This window comes from Gambusia affinis, linkage group LG08 (assembly GCF_019740435.1).
Source record: "Gambusia affinis linkage group LG08, SWU_Gaff_1.0, whole genome shotgun sequence".
Classification (NCBI taxonomy): Eukaryota; Metazoa; Chordata; class Actinopteri; order Cyprinodontiformes; family Poeciliidae; genus Gambusia; species Gambusia affinis.
In genome coordinates, this window is record NC_057875.1 from 13,778,144 (window position 1) to 13,802,814 (window position 24,671).

Sequence of the window (24,671 nt, forward strand, 5' to 3'; positions counted from 1 at the left end):
TGCCTTGCCATAATTTGATCCTCAAGCGAGCAGCGTGACGTCAGCTCATGTCTCTGCCTATGCTCGCGAGGACAGAAGGATATGACTGCAGTTGATAGATGTTTTGTAGTGATGTAATTTTAGCCGTTTGTTGACTACGGATGGCTGTTTGTGCCAGGCTTTGCGGAGTCGGACAGTCCCGAAGGTGCCGGAGACGACAGAGGAACGACCAGCAGGACCAAGGGAGCGATTCTGACATGGACGAGGAAGAAGAGGAGAGGATCGTAGGCCAGCGGAGAAGCGACGCAGGTAGCTGTGGAGGCCCCGGGCGCGTCGCCGCGGCCGCAGCCACTGCAGAGCCAAGTGACGCTTGTGAATATGGAAGCGGTCATAACGCCAACAGAGGAGGCTCAAACACTGGACCTCCTCACCCAGAGTCATTAATGGAATTACCCCCGGAGCTCTTAGTGGAAATATTCTCTTTGCTTCCTGGAACAGTGTTGCCAAATGTCGCACTGGTATGCAAAAAATTCAGACAAATTCTCAACACGGAAACCATATGGAGAAGACGGTGCGCGGAAGGTAATGATGATAATGATCAGACCTGAAAACTGCCAACACAGTCCACTGAAACATTCAATGACTGAATATTTCTTTATGAATCCAGTCAGCTACAGCTTGCCACAAAAATATGCTGCCATGGAAAAAAAAAAACCAGAATGTCAAGTAGCGTACAGTGACAACATTATTATTTAGACTGTCATAATAGTCTGCTGCTTTACTGGCACCTGCCAGCTATTCTCTGCAGTTGATAAGACCGCTGATGCAGGTCTGATCGTTTTTAGCATACACGTAATAACTTAAGACTGTTTGCTTAGGAACCACATGCCACAGACACTAACAATAAACACATTGAAAAGCTGTTGATGTAATGTTAATCGGTGATGCGTGAACAATTTGTAGGAAAGATATTGACTTTAAAATCTATATGTGGACTTTAAAGTAACACAGATTAAGAGTTAAGTGCCGTTGCCTTTCTTGTAAAATTAAAATATTGTTAAATTAAACACAGTAAAATTACCCAAATTAAATGTTCTGATTTCCAGATTGCTGAATCTAACAGCGGGCAGTGTTGTGTTCTTTTTTAGGAACAAGTGATTGAAAAACAAGTGGTGCTCAAACTTAACTGATCAACTTTTCATTTATTTTCCATTTTCATAATAAAATAAAAAAAATAAATGAAATCGCTAAGGTAGGTTCACACTATTCTTACAATGTGATTTTAAAATGTTTCACGCCCTCATTTTTACAAAAAGAAAAGCAATCACCATAATCTTATTTTTATATTTGTTTTGTGCATAAGTAAACATGTTGCACAACACCTTTTATGTGCACAGGAGAAGACGTGCCTCCTACAGCCACAGTCCAAGTCTGTTCATTTAATTTCCCTTCTTAAAGCACCTTATTCCACCAACATTTTACTCTGCTATTTTGACTCGGTTTCTTGTGTAACCTTGAGTGTGTTGCACCACTTTTTTTTTTCCGCTAAAAGCACAGATGAACAAGAGCATCTAAAATGAACACGAACATCAAAAATTTTTATGATCTTGGACAAGGATAATTTTTGAAAAACATACCTTGTTTTGATAACCTTCACCCTACCACTTATGGACAGTGACATTATGGAATGACTGCAGAATATACAAAAAAATTCATTTTTTGCAGTGCCATTTTTTTTATTTGTAAGACATTGATATGTTTTAAATAATTTAAATAAACGTTTAAAATATTACGTAAAGGACGAAATGTCCATATTTAACTTTTTGCTCATCTGTTTTGACCACAAGAATGACCTGTATTTAACTTAAAATTTTACATTCTAAAAGGAAAATCTAATTATTTCAGATTTTTTTGTGGTGGGTTCTAAAGAGAGCATCCAATAACCAAAAACATGCACAGACCCATCCCTCATGTTATGAAAGTCTTTATCAAAAGACTATTCATTCTTCAACCTTGTGTAACTTTATAGATGCATGATTAGTCTTTTTGCCAGGGGGACTATTCCAGAAAATTACTAAAAATAAAATTGCACTTTACTTGCAATGCAGTGGGGGGTATTAAAGCACCAGCATTTAGAGGCAAGCTGCCCAAAGCATAGCAGAAATATTATTCCACAACAAGCAGGATTCACGGTCTCCATGTGAGGTTGTTAGTCTTCTCTCGGGAATTGAGAGTAGCAATCAAGTAAAAAGAAACCTAGTGGTGCAGTTTTCTGGCTGATCGCCAATTACCAATCTTTCAAAAGCCTGACCTGCTGATTCCTATGTGGCTGTTGCAGTTTTGGGGGTTTTTTTGTCTGAGATGTTGCTAAGTATAGCAAGAAAGTCACTGAGTTGGCCACAGTGAAAAGACGATTGTTAACTGCAAACTGGCAGACATGACCTGCCAATCAAACCTCTCTCACCGCAGAGAAAAAAAGGACAGAGGTTGATTTTTTTGACATTTGCCAAGGTAGATAAGATCGGTGAGTAAGATTGGCTTCATATGTTAGTATTGGATCACCAATCTCCCAAAATTAAGGAAATCGGGGCCAATTTATCGGTGCACCTCTAATGAAATCAATTAATAAAGTTACACCGGTTTTTATGTTTGCTTTGTCATGTCTAAATTGTTGAAGTATGCAGTTATATTTTTGAACACTGGCAGCTTTTTGTTGTGTAATGGTAATAGGCTACTTTAGTCTAAGGGAACTTTACTTTTAGTTGCATCATTTAAAAACTCCAAAGTTTGACAATGGAGTACCTTTTGAGTTTTAAAAAAATTTTATGCTCAAACAAATTGGTCAAAACTGGAATTTGCACATCAAACTTTGAAGACAACTGTCTTGGTTGGCTTCCTTATTTTTTTTTTTCATCTTCAGTTGAAGGATAAAAACCTGAAGATCATATGGCACCTATAGTGGCAAAAAGAGTGAAATACCCCCACTTTTGCTTTTGTACTATCATAGAAAAGCCAAAAAATAATGTTTTGTTTTTTGGGGGGTTTTTTTAATTAAAGCTGCAGAATATAACTTTTACAAAAATATGTCTTTTCCATATTTGTTTAAACTGTCACCATGTCAGCTATGAAAAAAATCAAGCAAATTTACATCCTCACACTGCTACTTTTGTGGTCTGCAAAAATGCACCAGTGCTGGTTAAAAACAACCAATCAGAGTCAGGAAGAAGGTCTTGTAAGTCATGCTCCTGTACACGCCGCTCAATGAGCTAATGTCAGAGAAACAACTTACCGTTTCAAGAAAACTGGTTATTCGCTGTGCTATGCTAACTAGAATTAGCATTGGTGGCAGGTGAGTAGCATGTACACAAGAGTGATTGATGGCATTAGAACCCTCCTTCTGGCACTGACTGGTTGTTTCTGACTGAGTGGTCTATTTCTGCAGTGTGTACTGGGAGCACTGGGAAAAGGTAGAGGAGCTTGGGTTTTTTTTCACATTTTATTTGTCTTGTATGATATTGTCATGACATAATGATAATTTTAACAAATATGTCAGAAAATATATATATTTTTTTAAATAAAATTTGAAAGCAGAAAAACTTTTTCCTTTATATTTTTTTAAATTAAAATATCTGATGGTGCATTTTACGGCTCATGGCCAATAATTCATACAAATGATTACAAATGAAAATAATAATTTGTTTGTCATTGAGCTGACAGAGAGTTGGACATTTTCCTGACTGTCTCCTGATTTGTAACCTCAGAAGGTCTTTGGCTGCCCTACAAATACTCTGTACAGCTTAGCACATTTTATAGTTAGAACATTATCCTGACATTATTTAGATTTGTTAGCAACACTATTCTATTCACAAATTACATGCAGATCTGTAAACGCAGCTCTTGAAAATAAGACTGTATGTTAGTGTCCATGTTTTATGTTAATTTTGACAAAAAGTTTACTTTTTGTAACACTAAATATAATATACTGTTTTTGTTTCAGAGTTCGGCATGAGGGAAGACCTGAGGAAGATGGAAGCGACTGGAGTATCTGGCCAAGATCTCTACGTTAAACGTCAGTTTCACAGCTTTCCCATTGAAACTTACTGAAGCACTAAATCCGTCACTATTTTATGTCTTCTCAAGCATCTCTTTCCTTCTCCTTATGTACAGTAACTGTTCAGACAGAATACAAGGAGAAAGCCTTTTTCATAAAGTCTTGTTTTTCTCCCTCAGTCTGTTCCTCATTTGCGTACTGGTAGGATTTATAAGCATATTTGCCGTTTTTTATTGTTTTTTTTTTTTTTCTTTTAACATCACTTGTTTGCTCCTAAAATGAGCAGTTTTCCCCTCAGTAGTCTAATTCTGGACTGAACTCACTTTGGTTCTGTTGCTGTTCTACACATACCTGTGTTGTGCCTGTGCAGGTGTCATCCCGCGGGTGAAGTCTGGGCGCTTTATGAAGCTCTTACCTGACTACGAGCACATGGACTATAAAGACGTGTACACACACTGTATGTGGGTTGCTGCATCATGACGGATTGTGTGTGTGGGTCTTCATCATGACACGACTTTGAAGCAAAGCAATTGAAGCCGTACTTCCTGTGATAATAGTTCATTTGTCGTTTACTGAACTGCCTGCTTGCTGCGAAAAGAGAAGGCGGCTAAGTTGGTGTGCCACATGTGCTGTTTTAAAACTCAACTGTCTAGAACATAGAGTTCTGGTCTGAAGCTTACTCATTGATCTTGGGCTCTTAATGATTTATTTCCAAAAAAAAATTTCTATGTTGCAATGTAACACCTAAAAAAACTTCAATAAACACCAAAATGTGTATGAAGTGGGATTTATTTTGGCTTTTCTCTAATCCACACATGGCCAAAATTATGCATGCATGCAGGCTCCGACATACGTACACACAATTATCTGGTTTAAATATCCCTTAAGTTGCAGATGGACTTCACACCTTTTGCAGCCTTCAACAAGCTTCTGACATAATTGCTCAGTGTTTAGCCGCTCTTTTTGCCAGTCTTAGTGGAGCTGGCACACACCTGGCTTTCCAGTCTCTTTATGTTTATTCCAAATCCAGTTTCGATGTGCTTTTGGAATATCTGTCCTGTTGGCACACCTAATTGTGTCCAAGTTCCAACCACCTGATTTGACTAAAAGAAAATAGGTTACAATGACTTAGCCTCGGTTCATTTTCTTGACTTGGTGCATTTAGTCCAGGAAATGAGCCTGCGAGTATCTTGAAACTCCTGAAACATTTGTTTCACTGTCCAGGGTGAGGCAAGTTTCACATCAACGTGGAGTAAATGGGTTAACACAAAATGCTCCAAAATCAGCACCTTCAAGCTTCACTCAGGTTTGCGTTTGCTCACAAAACATTCTTAATGCCTTCTAGAGGGAACATTTATGATCATACAATATAAAGAGTGAGCTGTTTGACTTTACTAACTATAAAAACGTTTTAAACTCAAGATTACTGTACTGACCCTCAAGCCTGGTGGTGACAGCATTTTGCGGTGGGACTGTTGTGTTGTATAAAACAGACAGAATAATGAAGACTGAAGACTTCTTTCAAATTCTCTAACTTTACCTCAGGTCAGCTTGCTTAATGACATTTTTTAAAAATCAGATCCGTTTCTAGAAGCATAGAACAGTTTTAATAAACTTGGCCTATTGTGTAAACAAGAGTGATCAAAAATCCAGCCACAATTATACAAGAAGCTGAGTGAGGTACCATCTGCCATATTGTTTTCCTTGAAGTGAAATATGCATGTATACTTTTGACACCGAGAGAAAGTCAGCAATTGTGGATGCAATTTTTGATTTTTAGAATTCATTCATCGCAGCCAGTAAAATCTATGGAAGCCCATTACTGCTATGAAAGGGAAAAAAACCCAACAGGAAGTTGTAATTATGAGTTTTAAAATCATAATTACATGTTCTAAAGTAATAAGTATGAGAATAAAAGTCGTAATTGTGAGTTTAAATGTCATAATTACACATTTCAAGGTCACAATCCAAGAATAAAAGTCAGTCGTGGGTTTTAAAGTTATAGTTTTGAGATTAAAAGTGAGTATTGAAAGTTTTAAAAGTTGTATTTTCAAATTGTCTAGTCAGTACACTTAGAACTTGTAATTCTGACCTTTATTCTTGTAATTATGACATTTTCACATGAAAATGGGCTTTCATAAAAATCTGTGCAAACGCATAATTAAAATCCCAAAGTGAATGTGATTTTGACCATGAAAAGTGAACGCAAATGTCTCTGGCAATAAATTGACCTTAACTTTTTTTCAGTTCTTATTGAACAACGTGATACAGTGAGTGGTTTTAACTTCGCTTTTACCACCTTTAACCATACAGCATTAACTCTCAGGTGATTATGAGTGCAGCCCTGCTGAAACTGATTACAGTGTTCTGTTGTTGTGCTCTTCTTTTGCAGTGCTTCACCCATATAGGCACATTCTAGGGCTTTGGCAGCCTGACATCGGACCTTATGGTGGATTACTCAACGTCGTGGTTAGTATTTCTGTTACTGTTTGACTCTGATTATAGTTAATTGTTTTTTTGATTTGTTTGCATGAAGATGAATTGACTATTTGAGACTTTATTAGCTTTCAGTGTTCTGGCAAAACTATTTGTTTGATTAGGGTGATTAAATAAAGCCATATTTCACCTAGGTGGATGGGTTATTCATTATTGGTTGGATGTATCTGCCTCCTCATGATCCCCGGGTGGAAGATCCAATGAGAAGGCGACCGCTTTTCCGCATTCACTTGCTGGAAAGCAAAAAAGCCACTGTGGAGTGTATGTATGGACACAAAGGTCCCCATAAGGGAGACATACAGGTGAGGGCCTTCAGGAAAAAGCCCTTAAAATAAACTCTATTGAATATGCAGGATATTGTATTTACATGCAAAATACTCCTTATTTCAAGATAACTGCTTAAAACAAGTTGATCATTTATTAATAGATTCCATATTCTGTTATTTTAGACGGTAAAGAAAGATGAATTTTCCACAAAATGTAACCAGACCGATCATCACCGCATGCCAGGAGGCAGACAGGAGGTACGTCTAACTGGCTCTACTAGATCCTGTTAATAATTTGTTTTATATTTTGATCAACTGTGCCTTTAGAAACATATTTCCGCATTTGTTAAGCTTTTTCACATATCGCACATATTGTAAATTACAAACCACAAACTTTAATGCATTTTGATTTTCTGTGATAGACCAACACAAAGTAGAAAATAATTATAAATTAGGTCGGGACAGGGATTCTTTTTTTCTTTTTCTTTTTTTTTTGCATTCAAATTCTACCCAATTGAGTCGATACATTATAATTGCAAGTGGTTTTGGTGAACGTCTTTTAGGTTTTTGTATTCAGTGATGTGAAAGGTTTGGTTTCTTCCACACATAGCATTTTGAATGTAAGTTTTGTTTTCATCTAACCAAAACACCAGAGTCTAATGTACTCAGACATACTTCAAAGGACAGCTTTAAGAGATTTTGCTGCTCTGGATTTTATGCAGGGATTTTCCAATAAAGGAAATTGGATAAAAATGTATTCCACTCTGCAGATTTTTCCTGAAAGTATTTTTAATACTTTGAACCATTATTCTCTCAAATTCCAGTTATGTGCTCAATTCTGTTGATCTATCCCATAAAAATCCCAACAAAAACATGGTAGCGTGGCTGCACTCTGACAAATGTGGTAACGTTCACCTGGTATTAATATGGTTTTTTTCTGTACTTTGTTGAATCTTATGAAATTCAGAGTTCTTTATCATATGAACATGTGTTCATGCAGGAATTTAGGACTTGGTTGGAGGAAGAATGGGGTCGCACACTGGAAGAGATCTTCCATGAACACATGCAGGAGCTCATTCTGATGAAGTTCATTTACACCAGTCAATATGAGTATGAAAATTTATTTTGCACGCATTTATTCTGTCTCTATGAGGCTTCAGTAGCAGCTTGGTGGCTTTTGTCTTGTTTTTTTCTCCTTTTTTTTGCAGCAACTGCTTGACATACAGGCGGATCTACCTGCCTCCTTTGATGCCTTCAGATCTGCTGCAGCCAGGCTTATTCAAAGGCACATATGGAAGTCATGGCTTGGAGATTGTCATGCTCAGTTTCCATGAGATGTCTGCAAGAGCCACTAAGCTCACTGTAGGTTTGTCCATAATCACTGTCAGAGGGATAAAAAGGGCAAGTCCTTGGACATAAATGAAAAAGTTCTTGTTTATACACCTCAGCTATGCTTTCTTACCAATGTTTTTTAAAAATCATGTTTTATTTTTCTCATTGTGTATCTGGAAACTGCCTCTTCGTGGAACCAATGTCCTTAATTACAAATAAAATTGTTCTCTTATTTCTTTCAGGGAGACCCAAACGTTCCTGCAGGGCAACTCACACTGGATGTTGACCTGAGTCAGCCTGTAGACCTCCCAGAATTGGACCAACAGCGCAACATAGATGTGCTGTCACGGATTATATTGGGAATACATGAAAAAGTACAAAGGGAGGTGGAACAGCCAGCCAGCGACACCTCTGCTTGTGTCGGACATGCAGAGGAGGAAGCAGATGATGCTGCTGCTGAAGCAACGGAGGTCGACCACGGTGCCTGTGGAGACGCATGCCAGTCTGGCCCCAGCGGTAGTAGCTCTTCTCCTGAGGCTCAGCCCTTTGTTTTGCCTTTAGGGGTCATGGCTCGCAATGAGGTGTACCCTCGCACCTGCAGGAAATGGTGAGGACTCAAATAATAAACCCCAAATCCACGTTCTTAGTCCTCAACCTTACGTCTCTAATGGATAGGATATTCCAGAAGGTTTTTATGTAGTAGTAGGAGGAGTAAGGAAGATTTTACAGCTGCACACTTGGATGTGTAGGGCTACTGTTTGTGGATGTTTGCTGCAGGAGTCTGACAGCCTTTTACATGATGCACAGTTGTATAACGTTGTGTTTATAAAGTAGGAGTGTTTTTAAGTCTGATAGCTTCTCTGCTTCATTCATTCAGAAGGCTACTAGGGCTGGGTTTAGTATGCAACTTTTGCAATTTTTTTAAGTATATTTGCTAAAACTGTAATGACAGTGTGATGCGAGACAGATCACCCATGAAAAGATCGAGCTTCTTCACCTCTTTTGCCCGGGATCATTTGTTTTTGCCAATTCCAGGCAACAAGAAAAAAAAAAAAAAAACAGCATCAGAGTGTCTTTGCACTGTCTCACCCTTATGTACACACTGTTAATGGCAGTGACACGACTTACCATTACAGGAAAAAAATGTACCCACATCGGTGGGAATGCTGGTTAGCCAGAGCATTCATAGCCTGCTCTGTTGTGGTGAACCGCTGTAGCGTAGCAGAATGGGAGGGTGTGAACTGTATGAGGGTGATTGACAGCGCTAACCCCCTCCTCCTTACTCTGTAGATGACAGCAGGATCATAGAAGGCAGAAGAGCTTTAGTTATTTATTCTTTTTCACAGATTATTTGTCCAGTACTATACTGTCATGACATTATGATAATACGTTAAAAAAAAATAAACATTTTCTTATAAAAATTACGTTCTGCTCCTTTAGTTATTTTGATTAGTTTCTTTGTTTCCAGCAATCTGTATCCCTCAGAATGTTGATGAGTTCTGTTTATGTTTCAGCTTCTATGGAACAGGTCTGATTGCTGGACACGGCTTCACGAGTCCAGAGCGCACGCCGGGGCTCTTCGTGCTGTTCGACAAGGACCGTTTTGGTTTCATCTGGCTGGAGTTGAAATCTTTCAGCCTGTACAGTCGGCTGACGGACCACCTGCCCCATGCCCACGCACCGAGCATGGAGCGCTTTGAGGCTATGTTGCGCAACATGCAGTCTTGGACATCCTGATGCATCGAGCGTTTAGCAAAATAACCCTTACACATGAATCACCTCCGCTGAGAAAGACAACATCCCAGTATCATTACCCTAACTCTTAATGGTTGAGTTTGGGTTTTACTGTGCTACTCTACCTGCTTGTGTCTCACCCTGACCTAACACACTTATATTTCCCTGACATATGCACTCTGAAGGGCCTCTCATGTCACTGTTTATCACCTCAGCCTGGTATGACCTTAATCCAATTTTAGTGCAGCATGATAACGGGTCACATAAAACTTTATTTATTCCCTGCAGACAAAGGAGAGCAATGGTACCACTTACATCACCCGTTGAGGATCAAACTGTATGTGCCTGTGATTCCAGAACCATGTCTGTACCCAATAGTGCTTGAAGCAGATAAAGGTGTTCAGTGTATTCCGTTATATCATAGTATTATACCAGCTTCAGTGCCGAACATGTTCAAGTGCATGCTGCGTTTATTTAGATCTAATCAGCACTGCATCCATAACCACTATCTAAACATGTTTGGTTTGTGTAAAGCAGCATGCCTTGTTTTTTTGTTTTTTTTTGTTTTTTTCCAGTAGGTAAATTAAGAAATTACATCTCAGGTCCTTCTCTTGATTTTAAGCCTAAAAACAGAATATACAGTTGCATTCAGTATGTTTAGCAGAAAAATGCAAGGAATTATTTTTACAATTGGCAAATGTTCTCTATCTTCCATTTGATCAAACCTGCATTAGCTAACTTTTATTGATTAATTGGTCTTTGAATCATTTTTATAGGCAACACAACATTTAATGTGACCCCACCAAACATATTAGCCTATTATAAAAGCTGGAAAAAATGTATTGTGATGCAATAGGTAATCTATACAGTAGTTTAAATTGAAGTATCCAAATATGCTGTTTTTGCTTCTGTAAAAATGTCTCCATCTTTAAAATGTGTTTTCATGGCTGACAGTGTTTTGCCTGGCTTTATTAGCTGCAAACCTTTTATCGCCAGTTCCCTCTATAATAATTTCTAACTCGCTGATAAGACCAACGGCTCAAAGTGCAACTCGAAGCTCAAAGTAACTCTCTGTGTCTCATTACGGCCATCTGATAGTGTTGCCCAGTAGCTTTCCTACTCCAAGTGCACTTTTCTGGGCAGGTCAGTAAATCATGAAGACCAGTGGCCAGCACTTTTATTTTTTTTTAACCAGACTGCAGTTTTGCTAACATCTGCAAAACAGGTGTCTGCTGAAGCATCCTTGATATGTCACATTTTATTAACTTCATGTTAACTTTTTAGTGAAATTCTCTGATCTATAAATCCAGCTAAACGAGTGATTTGCCTTTGAAAAGTGTTGCTTTGTAATAATACCATATGCTTGGTTTCATTGGAAGTTTTAGGTTTGACCTTTTGAACTGCTCACAGACTTCAGGGAGCTTTTCAGCTTAAGCACTCAGTAATAAAAATAAAAATTAAAATCTGTTTCTCATATCTTTTGTGTGTGTACGTGTGCTTCGCGTTTCCATAGTGGTGTTTGCTAAAAAGTTGAAGTGCTGCAACAAAGTATTTGCCTCCCTACAGATTTTTTTTCACACCTGAATATTTCAGATCAACCAAATGTTCATATCAGACTAAGATAACTCGAATATCTTACTCTGGTTTGGACCTCTGGTGCTGTCAGGATTTTATGAACCAATCAGGACATTACAGCGTTTTATTCCCAAGTTAAATAATGTTGCTTTGTCATATTCAGACAATAACAACAAACAGGGGAATTTCACTTGAGTTTATTTTTACAGCACCAAATCACAACAAATATCTCAAGACAATTTACAAAATCCTTTCAATTAAATCATACATTACAATTGATCCTGGTTAACAAAGAGTATAGTATGCTCAATTAATTATTCAAAACAGTTTCAAATGTTTCTACCTAAGGAAATCCAGTAAATTACATTCTGTCTTTGACTTTACAGCAATCCCTAAAGAGGATGAATATAGAGACAGAGGAGAGGAAATCTCCCGTTTGACAGGAAGAGACCTCCAGGAGAACTTGGCTGAGTTCATGTCATCCACCAAGATTGTTTGGGGGTTATTGGAAATTAAATCAACATTCTTAATATATAAAATGAGGGAATATGTATGAGGTTTAATACCTCATCAACAGAATTACTCAGAAAGCTGAAATAAATAGAGGAAGAATTTCAAGCAATTACATATCGTTAGTATTGGGCTCTTCTTGATCTGACAGCGTTCCATCTCCAGGACCTTTTACATGTCTAAGCTCCTAAATAAACTCTGAGGTCAAACAAGAAATTATTCCTTGAGGTTTCCAGATCCAAATTAAAAAGCAGCAACAATTATGCATTTGGACAATAACACCAACCTCTATAGTCTAGGACAACCCATGTCTCCTCATGAGGCCTGTTCACAAAATCAGTAATTTTACGGAGCTCTTAAATACCCATTTCTCTTCAGTTTGCATTTGACTGTAGTGAAAATTGATAACTTGATTCTGTTATTGGGCTGCCATTGTCTTTAAAGTATTTCATAGTTTCAACACTTTATTTTTTTGCTCTATTTTGTTTGCCTTGAAAGGACTTCGGTGCAGGTATTATCAAGTATAAAAATATAAATAAGTACATAACATTTACTTTTAAAATGGCATAATTTTTGTGTGGCTTATGTTCCTCAGAAGAACAGAATGAAGATATCCAAGATAGGACATAACCTCAAAGCTCTGAACTAAACCTTAGACAAACTGCAGCAAGAAATATTTTTTTTCCAACCCTATTTTCTATTGATTCTTTTTATTGGCTTCGTTATACTTCGAACTTTGGCTGCTGCACAGACAGGAAGAGCCAAACAAGGTATTACAACATTACAGTGTGTGTTGTAGGTTTAAATCTCAATGAAATGATTGAGGCAGACCAATCAATTCAAGTGTGTATTTCGGAAATCTGAGATACAGCGGATCTCAGATTACACAATCTTTGTATTGAATATCTGCTCAACTGCAGTGTATGAAGTGTCCCTGTAGGACATGTTTCTGAATTTCCACTTTTTTAAGAACTAGAACTGAAATTCTAATTACTGAAGCAACATTAAAATGGTCCAACTATGCCTGTGACTCACTGTTATCCACCAACTCTTACTGCACAAAGGTTGTAAATAAAGAGCAAGAATGGACAATGTCCAAAAACTCTATTTTCAGACATTTACTGTGCTACTTGCCAAAGTCCAAAAATAGAGATCAAGTAAAATCGATAGAGCATTCTTTCCTACTTCCAGCAGAAGAGTGAATCATTTCATTAAAAGTAAGCTTATCATATTCAACACAAGCAGATCAACATCTTGTGCATGACTTACCTTGCAAATCTGCAGGAATGCCAAGAGAAACAACAAACAGAAGACAGCAAACTTGTTTTATGTAGAACTTCATGTTGGTCAGGATGTGAAATCTGACACTAGTGAAGGCAGCAGCAAAGTAATCAGAAAGAATGCTGCTGCCTCCTACTGACTTTTCAACTAAACTCTTAAACAGATAGGTGCAAATCCTGTCCTGGAGAGCTACTTGTGGAGTACTTTATTGCTGCTAATTTATGCACAGGTTAAAAGATTAACTTGTGGATAAAGCATAAATTTTACGGTTATATCTGCCGTATATCTGTTACATCAGAACAGCGCCCCCTGCTGACTCCCTGAAGGCAGAGCGATAAGGCAGACGAGGCGGCAGGACGTCCGGACGGCAGGCGGGTCGGTTTCCCGGGCAGTCAGAGGAGGCAGCAGACGCCCAGGGGGACCAGCACCACCGACAGGAAGTAGGCAATTCTGTAGAGGTGGAGTGAAGAGAAGGTTGCCATGGCAACAGCCAATGGGAGACACAGTAAGTCTGCTTAAATTTACTGTGTAATCCATAAATAAGGTAATTTGGATGCTAAACATGTGATGCACTGTATATTCTAATATGTGATCATTAAGTTTGGTAAATAATGGGTAATTTATGTACTATTAAACAGTAATTTAATTGTAATTACTACTAAAATTGGTTTAATTACATAGTAATATACAGTAACTTAGTTTTTTTTCCTTGGTAATCACATGGTAATTAGGGGACTGCAAAAGAAAGTGTTACCTATTATTTATTTTATTTAAAAATTAAACTAAAACTAAAATAGTTTTAGTTTAATTTGATGTTGAGATAAAATATATTCCATTTTTATTAACATTTTCAGTAGCACACTGGACTCTTCTATTTCTTTCTTTTCTGTATTACTGTCCTTTTTGCACACCCATTTCTAACACTTGTATTTGTCATATATATATGTATATATATATATATATATCACAAAAAAAATCTGTTCCAAAAAATTTTTTTAAAAATTCTTCCAGGTTTTTTTATTGCCAGATTTTTTTTCTCATTTTTTATTTTATTTTTTTTTTATTTTCAGAGATTTAAAAGAAGAACAGAAATGCATTTTTCCCCACTTATTCACTCGCCTTGGAAGGCACTCTTTATTACGACATTCACTCTCTCTCTCAACAAAGAAAGACTTTGATACAGATTTTAAATATCGTTTTCCAACTATCTTGCAAAGGGGTAAGAGGCAACTTCCATATGATGCTGTCCTACAGCTCGCTGTGCTCCACGTTCTCCTGAAGCATCTTGATCTTCTCTGGCAGAGTTTGGGTCGCAAAGATGAACCGGTCCTTCTTGAGGAACTGACCAGACACCTGCTCCTTCAAATCGAGAGATAGGTACATTTCCTCCTCTCCATACTTGGGCCACTTGACTAGGCCATCGCCATTAGGAGACCTACAAGCAAATATGGTTTTAAACTTTGTATTATCTGTGTGCACTTTGTATTTGAAATAATCAGTCACTCTTACCCTGTGCGAGCGAAGTTGCCCCAGTAGTTCATCATGATTCTGCTAAACTCTTCCTCCTCTTTGGGACATGCATCTAAATTAATCCGTAAACATTGGAGTTGTTAGGTAAAAATGCACAAATACATTAAATATCTTGGGGTAAGTCAAGTGCACTTACCAGCTAATTTTACATGGGTAGTTGTGAAGCAAAATCCCAGCACTGTTAAGATTTCATCCGAATGGTCACATTTAACAAAGCTCGGCCTTATTTTCTGCAGAATTGTGGGAGCGTGGTGATACTCATACAAGTACACAGCGGCGCCTGCATCTGGTAGTGGTACATGCAAGTGTCAGTCTTTGGAAAATACAACTATAGAAATTACCAGATGAACAGATTCTAACAGCCATGCATAAAAAAAATACCTCTGTGAGCATTTGCCACTTTAATGGCTGGAATAGTAAAAAAGAAATCTCCAAGCAGCTCCGTAAATCCATCTCTGTTTCGGATGCGGTCTTCACCAGATCCGGTGTATTCGTTAACGATCAAGTCTCTGATAACTGCCTGCTCAGGCTGAAAGAAAAAACTGTTTATGAAAAAACCTGATTGTGCCAGGAAAGAAATGCTAAAGTATTCACATCCTTATATTTCTTAATGTTCTAAAACAAACAAATTGTATGCATGTTTCATTTTGATTTACCTCCCGCAAAGTAGTACATAATTGTAGAAGGAAAATGGTGCATGGAATGTGTACCACCACTTACCAATGGAAATAGAGCTATCAGTCTAGAGTCTGTCTATCAGATTTGCTCATTTAAAACCTTAATTCCAACACAGCAATTTGCTTTGATCTAAACCTGATCATTGTTCTGCTTGAACTTCTGCCACGATCTCAAATCATTGGCAGCTTCTAACAAGATATTTTCTAGAAATACCATGAATTTAGCTCAATCGATCAAACCAGCTTCCTCACATGATTCTGCTACTACCTTGTTTCATTGTGCTATGTCTCGGTTGGATTACATGTGTGCTATATATATCATTTTCATTCGTATGAGATGAGTTGAATATTGATTTGTTGGAAGCTTGAAATGTTTTATAACCTTTATCCTATTTTAAACCTCTCAATAACTTTATCCTTAGAGTGTCAGTAAAGTCATGCCAATACATGCAAGCATTTGTAAAAAATACTGGAAAACTCTGTACAATTCTCCTTCAACCTCACAAATATACACTACTTTGTATTGGTCAATCGGATCCAGTGGTTCCCAATCTTAGGAACACTGACACCTAATACAGGCAGGACAATGGTCACTGAGGAGCAGGGTAGACTATAAAATAAATCCCATTAAAATAGATTAATAAAAAGAATGAAGGAGTATAAATATATTTGCAAGTTACCACAACAGACAACAAGAGTCTTACAAGGGGGTAAAAGATGGACAGGATGTTTCTGACAAGCTCTTGATCCATTCCTTCTGTCCAGTTTGGTGGAGCATAGTGCTACAGAAAAGAGATAAAACTTAGAATTAACCTAATTTAAAAAAAAAAAAAAAACTATGCAGAATCAGTGGTTTGAAATGCCCATAAACATTGAAAACTTACATCAGAAAGAACAAAACCTCCTTCATGATTATTAATGCCAGTCATAAATGGCACAGCGAGGAGTTTGTGCTTCTGGAACAACTCAGGCACGGGCTCAGTCAGGAAGTGTCCATCAACATTTACAGGATATCTTAAATTTTGATCCTTGAGAGCGTAAGATGTGTTAAAAAAAGTGGAGAGGTTATGAAAAAAACCCTGCAGAAACGGAAGATTTTCTTTTTCTCCTTCTAGCATCTCACCTTCCCTACTGCCAGTATGGTGTCACGGTCCAGGTCCCTCATGCATTCAGCAATCTTCTCTGTGCTCTCAAAGCTACATCCTGATGCGTTTGCAACCGCCTGATGAAAGATACACTAATTTCTTTTGGAATCGAGAAATTTAATCATAATACACAACTAAAACAACCGCACAAAATCTAACCTGCATAGCTGGGACAGGATCATTAATAACAAGGAAATCCAATGCAGCTGTACCACTCTCGGCAATGGCTCGGTGGAACAGGCCATCAGACAGTGGAGACAGAAGCTGAAGATTTAAATGGTAGAGCAAATTAGGAAGTGTGTTGGCAATGACAACAAGAAGGAATGTTTTCAGATTACTTCCTACCAGGAGTGAAACGCTAACACCACCAGCAGACTCCCCAAATATGGTGACCAAATCTGGGTTTCCTCCAAAGCTGTGAATGTTCTCCTTGACCCACTTCAGGGCTTGGATCTGGTCCAAAAGGCCAAAGTTTCCTGGCAAATGCTCATCTCCAGTGCTGTATAAAAACAAAGTGTTTTTTAAATGCAATCCTGGTGTGTTCCAAACAGGCTTCAGTAACTTATTTACCTGACAAAGCCCAGAACTCCCAGTCGGTACTGGATCAGAACCACAACAACATCTTGGTATGCAGCCAGAGCAGAACCATCATACGTTGATGCGGACCCCATGATAAAGCCTCCACCGTGGATCCACACCATGACCTGAGAAAGGAGTAGAACTCATTTGTTGGGCAATTTGCCAATTTTTAATATTCCAGAGTATTAAGCAGATTTATCTCAAAGCAGAAAATAATTAAAATGGTGACATATTTCAGCAATTCAAACAGTTTTTTCCTCTTTACAGATTTAGTCTGTTAGATTTTTTTCTGCTTAAATGTTACAAAATATGAAACAACAAACTTTCCTAAATACAAAGAGTAGTTTTAAAAAGGAGGAGATAATAAAGAAGCTAAGGTAGCCCATATAATCCTGGGTAAGAAGGTCACAAAGAATCTGGTGAGTATAATCATGACACAAGAAAAGAACGAGATCCAAGAGTCAACAAGTCAGATGAGTTCAAGGCAAAGATCAAACCAACCTGGGATTAAAATTAACACCTCAGCAAGCGGTCACAGGTTGATCACCTTCATTAATGCAGTAATTCATACAGAAAGAGTTTTGTAAGAGTACAGTACATAGACATGCTTTTAAGTAAACTGGCTTTCCTCAATTAGAAATCAATTTTTATGTCTTATTTAATTTACCCCGATACTGAGAGTCTTGAATTTTCATTATCTGTAAGCCATAATCAAACTTAACCAAAATAAATCCAACAAGTTTGTGTATAGTTGATATGTTTAAAATTCAACTTACTGTAGTTCAATTTTAGTTGAATAATTGAAATTAAATAACATTTTCAGTGATAATCCTACTTATTAAGATCTTTACAAAGTCTACAACGGAGGTGGTTTAGATAAATGGGGTGAAGGTACATCACAGTTTAGAGCAGAACAAAAGTTCCTTTTCTTTATTCCAAACCAACTTTAAAACATGCTGCATTCATGTTCCTCAGAATCTGCAACTTGAGACTTTTGAACTAAATGTTTGCTTTGAACATCAATGTTGTAGTTACACACAGAGTTTAAGCAAAGGTTTCTTACAGGGAGCTTGGCATCAGGAGCTCTGTTTGCAGGGGTGTAAATGTTGAGGTACAGACAGTCTTCAGAAATATCTGGAGTTTCTAATATTAAGCCCTTGAGTTTTTGAAGCAGCTCGCCAACAAAGTCCATATTTTGAATGCACCTAAAAAAAAAAAAAAGAGGAAGTAAATTCTGGTGAACAAGAACTGCACAGAACCTCCAGGACTAGTGGATCCTAAAAGAAGAGTACATACATGTTGGGTTGCTTTGTGGCGTCTCTCAGCCCTTGCCATCCCTCTGCAGGCTGAGGTGCGGTCAGTCTCAGGGTGGGGCCGAGGGGGGGCTTAGCAAAGGGGACGCCCAGAAAGGCGTGGACGCCGGTCTCCTTCCCCTTCACGCTCACATACTGACCTTTCAATCTGCCAAGTTTTGTTTGGACCTCGGGTGCTGTTAGGATTTTGGAAATTAATCAGAATTCTAATTTAACACTTTTGTTTTAATTATTGTTTGATCATAAAATCTCTGATTATACACAAACAAGAATAGAAAATAAAGGTATACATTTACTGTTCTCCACATCCTCCCTATGCTGCTGTATCTTTTTTTGCAGAGTCTGAGTCACAAAGATGAACCGGTCCTTCCGAAGCGACCGCACTGGTACCTGCTCCTTTAAATCAATAGACAAATGCTTTTCTTCTGCTCCATATTTAGGCCAGTTGACGAGGCCATCTCCATTGGGGGACCTACAAACAAATAACATCTTCAACTTTCCATGATCTGTGCATTCTGCACTTTTAGTAGACACTCACTCTTACCCTGTGCGAGCAAAGTTGCCCCAGTAGCTCATCATGATCTTGCTCAACACTTCCTCCTCTTCAGGGCATGGATCTAAATTGATAATGAAGCAGAGAAACCGTTTGGCACTTCAAATCTTATAAATGACAAACCCCACGCATTTTTACACAATAAATTGTGTTTACCTGCATAATGCAAAAGTTCTTCATTGTGACATTATATTGACAGAAATTTGACACAGTCTGTCCACCTGAGGTTAGTCAAAAGCAATATCTAGGACCAGTTTTTGATTCCTTAGGGTCTCTCTGTCTTCTGTCCCTCAGCCATTGATCACACAGATGTTGTCTAGTAGGGAAGTCTGATGCTGGAAAGCGGTTGGACATTTGGCTTTTCCTTTCTTGGAACTTAAAACTAAACTATAAGCAATTTCAAAAAATGTCTTTACTGCATGTCAATCAAAGGGCACATTTTTGCCCCTCTCTGCAGCTCCTATGTGAAAACCAGGGTTTATCACATATGCTATGCCACACAAAGACCAAAAAGATCATTGTTATCATTTTAAACTCCTTTATTTCTACTTTTGATGGACGAGAACCTTTCAAAATTAAATATCACTCTGAATGACTCTGTCCGGTGTAGTATATTCATTTAAGGTCTGTTACATAGTAAAAACAAATAAATGGCATTTAAATGCATGTGAACATCTTTTTTTAAATTCACATTCATTGCATTTAAATAATCTTAAAAATAAAATCTGTGGAACAGAAAAATATTTAGTTAAATAAAGCAACATTAGGATTTTTTCAACACTGTTTGTCAGAATAGTAAATAACAAGATAGGTTTGTGTACATTTTATATTAGGCTGCTACACCAGTCTTTCTGAGGCTGACCCATTCTCTACACAGGCTCAGCTGAACTTACCGATTAGCTTCACATGGGTCGTTGTGAAGCAAGATCCAAGCACAGAGAAGATCTCATCTGCATGGTCACATTTAACAAAGCTGGGCCTTTTTTTCTGAAGGAACTTGGGAGCGTGATGGTACTCATACAAGTACACAGCAGCGCCTGCATCTGGTGGGCATAAATTGGTGTAATATTTGTTTAAAAAAAAACAACAACAACAACAACAAAAAACTTCAACTACTGTACATTAAGTATCCCATACTGGGTTCATTTGTATTTGCCTTAAAGAAAATACCTCTATGCGCATTTGCTGTCTTAATGACTGGAATGTTAAAAAAGAAATCTCCAAGCAGCTCAGTCATTCCATCTCTGTTTCTGATGGGGTCTTCACCACCTCCAACATATTCGTTTAAAATAAACTCTCTGATGGGTCCATCTTCAGGCTGAAAAGAGCAGGAAAGTATGTCAGGAACCTCTGATAATGTAAATTAAATATAACATTGAAATATAAGACAATGAGAGTCTCACCATTGGGTAGAAGAAAGAGACCATGTTTGCAAGCTGTTCTCGGTCCATTCCTTCTGTCCAGTTTGCAGGAGCAAGTTCCTAAAGAAATAAAACAAAACTTAAGTATCTGAGGCATTTATGATTACAACACTAAAGAAATCCTTGTTAGTGATCTAAAATATGACCAAAATCTTAGAACTTACTCCGGGAAGGACAAATCCCCCTTCATGATCATTAACACCGGTCATCAAAGGTATAGTGAGGAGTTCATGCTTCTGGAGCAGCTCAGGTACAGGTTTGGTCAGGAAGTGCCCATCAACACTTACAAAAAATCTCAAATTTGGATCCTTGAGAGAATAAAATGTATAGAAAAGATGATCTGAAAAAAAGATTCAACAACCATAGAAAGGTTTTACTGTTTTCACCAACATCTCACCTTCCCCAATGTCAATATGGTATCAATACCAAGGTTCCTCATGCATTTAGCAATCTTCTCTGAGCTTTCGAGGCTACAGCCCGATGCATTTGCAGCAGCCTGAGGAAAGATGCACTTTAGTTTGTTATTAACAACACATCATGTGATCAACTGATATTTCTGTTAAAATCCCAATATTCACATACAAACAATAAAGACACACTGCATCTCTCTACTGAATAAACAAAAGGTCATTTGTTAATTTGTTTTATGAACTGCTTCAAAGTCTGACATTGTTGTGCATTTCCTGAACATTTGGCACAGCAGTCTTTAAATTTAATATCTCTGGTCAATCATTACACATTTTCAGCTCTGCACTTTTCTATGACGGTGAGATCAATGTTTTGCAAGATCGGCTTCAAAACATTTACTTAGTTGGCCTTAAGTTGCTTTTGAACAAACCTGGCAGTCGGAGCCCATTTAGAAGAACTACCGGTATTTCATTTAAGGAAGTGTTGTTTCTTTGGTGTTTACAGAAAGATGATGCACATTTTCTATAATTCTGTTATGTGTGAAATGTTCTGCCTTTATCTGTTTGGGTAGCATCATCAGAACCAGTGCTTTAAAAAAACCCCAACTCAACAAGCTAATAAAGAAGGCTGGTTTTGTTCTGGGAACTGATATGCAACCTATGGAGATGATTGTAGAAGGATTCTACAATCTTCTTAAAATCAAGAACATGACGATACATGAAACAGAAATACGACAGTGTCTTCAGTCAGATTTTTTTCAGATCCACCATTACAAAAACTGCTGCAGAACATTGGACAGAACTGAATTGAAGGCATCATATTTTAAGCATGTCTAAAATTAGTCAAAAGTAATTATAGAATCCTCACAAAAATTTAATTATTATTTAGGAAGCAAAAGCTATTTTGGTAATTTCAATTGAGCTAAACCCCCCCAATTTTTTTTTTTTTGTCTCATTTAATATTAGACAATGAAGGGGAGATTTTGTCTTTTTATACAATGCATATAAACACAAGGTTTTTACTATAAAAACTGACAACTGACCTGCATGATTTGAACAGGATAATGCATAAAAACTGCATCCATTGAAGCTGTGCCACTCTCAGCAATGGCATGTTGAAACAGGCCATGAGACAATGGAGACAGGAGCTGAGGATGTAAATTGCTGTACCATTAAAACAAGGATTTGTTTACAAAAACAAAATTTTCTCTCCAGATGATTTCGTACCAGAAGGGACACGCTAACTCCACCAGCAGACTCCCCAAATATGGTGACCAAATCCTGGTTTCCGCCAAAGTTGTGAATGTTCTCCTTGACCCACTTCAGGGCTTGGATCTGGTCCAAAAGACCAAAGTTCCCAGACACATGCTCATCTCCAGTGCTGCATTAAATACAATGTGGCAGAATGTGTTTTGATCAAAGCAAAAGTAGCAAGAAGCAATAATTTCATGCTTAATCATGTTTTAGATATCGATTTACCTGAAAAAACCCAGAAAGCCCAGTCGATACTGGATCAGAACCACAACCACATCCTGGTACGCAGCCAGAGCAGAACCATCAAACATTGACGCAGACCCAATGGTAAAGCCTCCACCGTGGATCCACACCATGACCTGGATATATACAATATATATAAATATATAAACCCCAGTTTTGTGATTCAAGGCAGTTGGAAAAGTTATCTAGTTTTTTTATTTTTATAGCATATAAGTGGATGGTCTAACAATATTAAAACTCTGGAGTAGAAAAGTTACAAAACTTAATCCAGTCACTTGTTTGTCCACGTCTTCACGTTTATCTCAAACCAAGTTGAAGCCGATTCTCAATGACCTAACACAGACACATGCGAGCTAGACCAAAGGTTTCTTACAGGGAGCTTGGCATCAGGAGCTCTGTTTGCAGGGGTGTAAATGTTGAGGTACAGACAGTCTTCAGAAATATCTGGGGTTTCTGTCTTCCATCCACTGAGTTTTTCATACAAAACCTCAACAAAGTCCATATCCTGAATGCACCTGCAAAATATACATTTTCTCCATAATTGCTTTAATAGACCTTGCAAGTCTAGAGGTTCCTAAATAGAAACATGCATCCTACATGTTGGGTTGCTTTGTGGCGTCTCTCAGTCCTTGCCATCCCTCTGCAGGCTGAGGTGCGGCCAGTCTCAGGGTGGGACCGAGGGGAGGCTTAGCAAAGGGGACGCCCAGGAAGGCGTGGACGCCGGTCTCCTTCCCCTTCACGCTCACATACTGACCTTTCAATCTGCCAAGCCTTGTTTGGACCTCGGGTGCTGTTAGGATAAAAATAAATAAATATATCGGGAAAAAAAATCAACAACCTGAGTCATTATTTAATACTTTATCACAATTTTGCTTTTCAAATTAATTTTTGATTTCTGGTCGTTTCCTTCATCATATTTAAAGAACATACGTCATCATTTTTTACAGCAGATCTGCATGTTTCTATTGAAAGTGACAGCTATTAAGCGTCCATGTCTGGAATAGAGAAATATGCAAAACGTTGTTCAGCAAAATAAAAAAAGGGGTAAGAACAAGACAGTTGAGAATGCATCCAAATGTGATAGTAAGTGTAGAAAAACAGAAGTTTCCATTTTAAATATAAGTTCACATCTTAATTTATTTAGTGTGGAGGAGGAGGTCGGGTGAACTGCTGTCTGAGTGGAGTAACGAACCAGCAAAGCAAAAAGCTCTGTGGTGAGCAACCTCTCTGTAATACACTCCAGTTGGGATGGATTATTTGTGACAAATGTTGTAAATAGAAGCATAAAATCTGAGGTCGCTTTCAAACTAAAAGTTGTTTGTGCTCAGGACAGACAGACGTTAATAGTTATATTGTACTGTCACATCCCCCCCCCCCCCCCCCCAAACGAAGGACTTCGAATCAGTCAAATAAAATGGTAAAATGTCTGGTTTATGATGTGTGGTGAATTTGCATGCTTTTTTTCGTAGACCTTCTGATTTTTACATTTCAAGTCTAAACCTATGGCGCTTTTGACCAGACAGCTTTTACTGATCTAAACCCTAAAGAAATATATGCAGGGTTATATACACTTAACAAGTGTATATAAGTGTACATAGCCTGATTACATAGGCTTCACAAATATAAATTAAGCCTATGTAATCAAGTTTATTGCACAATGGGAGGGGCTCCCCCAAGCAGCTAATCATGCAACCGTCACTGTACCTGTCGTAATGTAATCTGTCACCCTTGGACACACCGAAGCAGTAGGTAAAAGGTAAAAACGGACAACAACCAGAACAGAGGTTAAATTAAATCATATCGGTATTAAGCTCACTACTGCCGTGATACGGCACTGTGCGTGCAAAATCATTTCTTTAACAACTTTTGACTTGCTACAAGAGGTTACTTTTAATCGTGAAAGCAACATCCTCGGTACAGGCTTGTACTGTGTAATGTGGAACCGAGAAGAGAAGAGGACAGTCTGCTTCTTACCTTGTAGATCCGCGGTGGCGCTTAGAAACAAAACGGACACGAGCAGGAACACGCGGAACTTCATGATCTGGAAGTTCACTGCAAAACCACTGACTGCTGTATGGAGCAAAGCCACCAAAAAAAATGTTGCCGCCTCCCGCGGACCTAGATGGGAGGCTCTGAGAGGTTCAGAGCTGAATATGTGCAATTTACCTGCAGAAATAGTCACGTGACTGACATCACGGATACCAACAGGTCAAAGCCAATCAGGTCAATAGTCAATACGGTCAATAGTAAGGTTTCACCGTCCTCAGGAACAAATATGGAAGCGGAAGAAAGACTATAAAAGGCTGACTTTAATACCAAGAACTA

The 24,671-nt window shown here is 38.1% G+C and overlaps 2 protein-coding genes across 4 annotated transcripts; one reads left to right on the top strand and one right to left on the bottom strand.

Moving 5' to 3' along the window:
• The first annotated feature begins 17 nt into the window (after positions 1-17).
• Positions 18-11,334, top strand: fbxo31 (F-box protein 31). Of its 2 annotated transcripts, XM_044124991.1 has the most exons (10): positions 18-561; positions 3,977-4,048; positions 4,401-4,487; positions 6,423-6,499; positions 6,661-6,828; positions 6,976-7,050; positions 7,793-7,902; positions 8,001-8,154; positions 8,367-8,731; positions 9,639-11,334. In XM_044124991.1, exons 1-10 carry the CDS (start codon positions 141-143, stop codon positions 9,859-9,861), a joined length of 1,752 nt encoding a protein of 583 aa, XP_043980926.1. In that variant the 5' UTR covers positions 18-140; the 3' UTR covers positions 9,862-11,334. The 2 variants fall into 2 exon arrangements, with proteins under 2 accessions (XP_043980926.1, XP_043980927.1); XM_044124992.1 differs by lacking the exon at positions 4,401-4,487.
• Positions 11,335-14,326: 2,992 nt separating this feature from the next.
• ces2b (carboxylesterase 2b) lies at positions 14,327-24,528 on the bottom strand. Of its 2 annotated transcripts, none has more exons than XM_044124994.1 (25): positions 24,321-24,528; positions 22,944-23,136; positions 22,720-22,861; positions 22,329-22,462; positions 22,077-22,230; positions 21,893-21,997; positions 20,840-20,938; positions 20,607-20,750; positions 20,425-20,502; positions 20,192-20,339; positions 19,915-20,064; positions 19,013-19,085; positions 18,765-18,940; positions 18,452-18,644; positions 18,219-18,360; positions 17,147-17,280; positions 16,922-17,075; positions 16,736-16,840; positions 16,555-16,653; positions 16,316-16,459; positions 16,136-16,213; positions 15,136-15,283; positions 14,891-15,040; positions 14,734-14,806; positions 14,327-14,659 (listed from the first exon to the last, which is right to left on the bottom strand). In XM_044124994.1, exons 1-25 carry the CDS (start codon positions 24,382-24,384, stop codon positions 14,473-14,475), a joined length of 3,267 nt encoding a protein of 1,088 aa, XP_043980929.1. In that variant the 5' UTR covers positions 24,385-24,528; the 3' UTR covers positions 14,327-14,472. The 2 variants fall into 2 exon arrangements, with proteins under 2 accessions (XP_043980929.1, XP_043980928.1); XM_044124993.1 differs by having other exon boundaries at positions 18,759-18,940; positions 24,321-24,507.
• Positions 24,529-24,671: the final 143 nt, after the last annotated feature.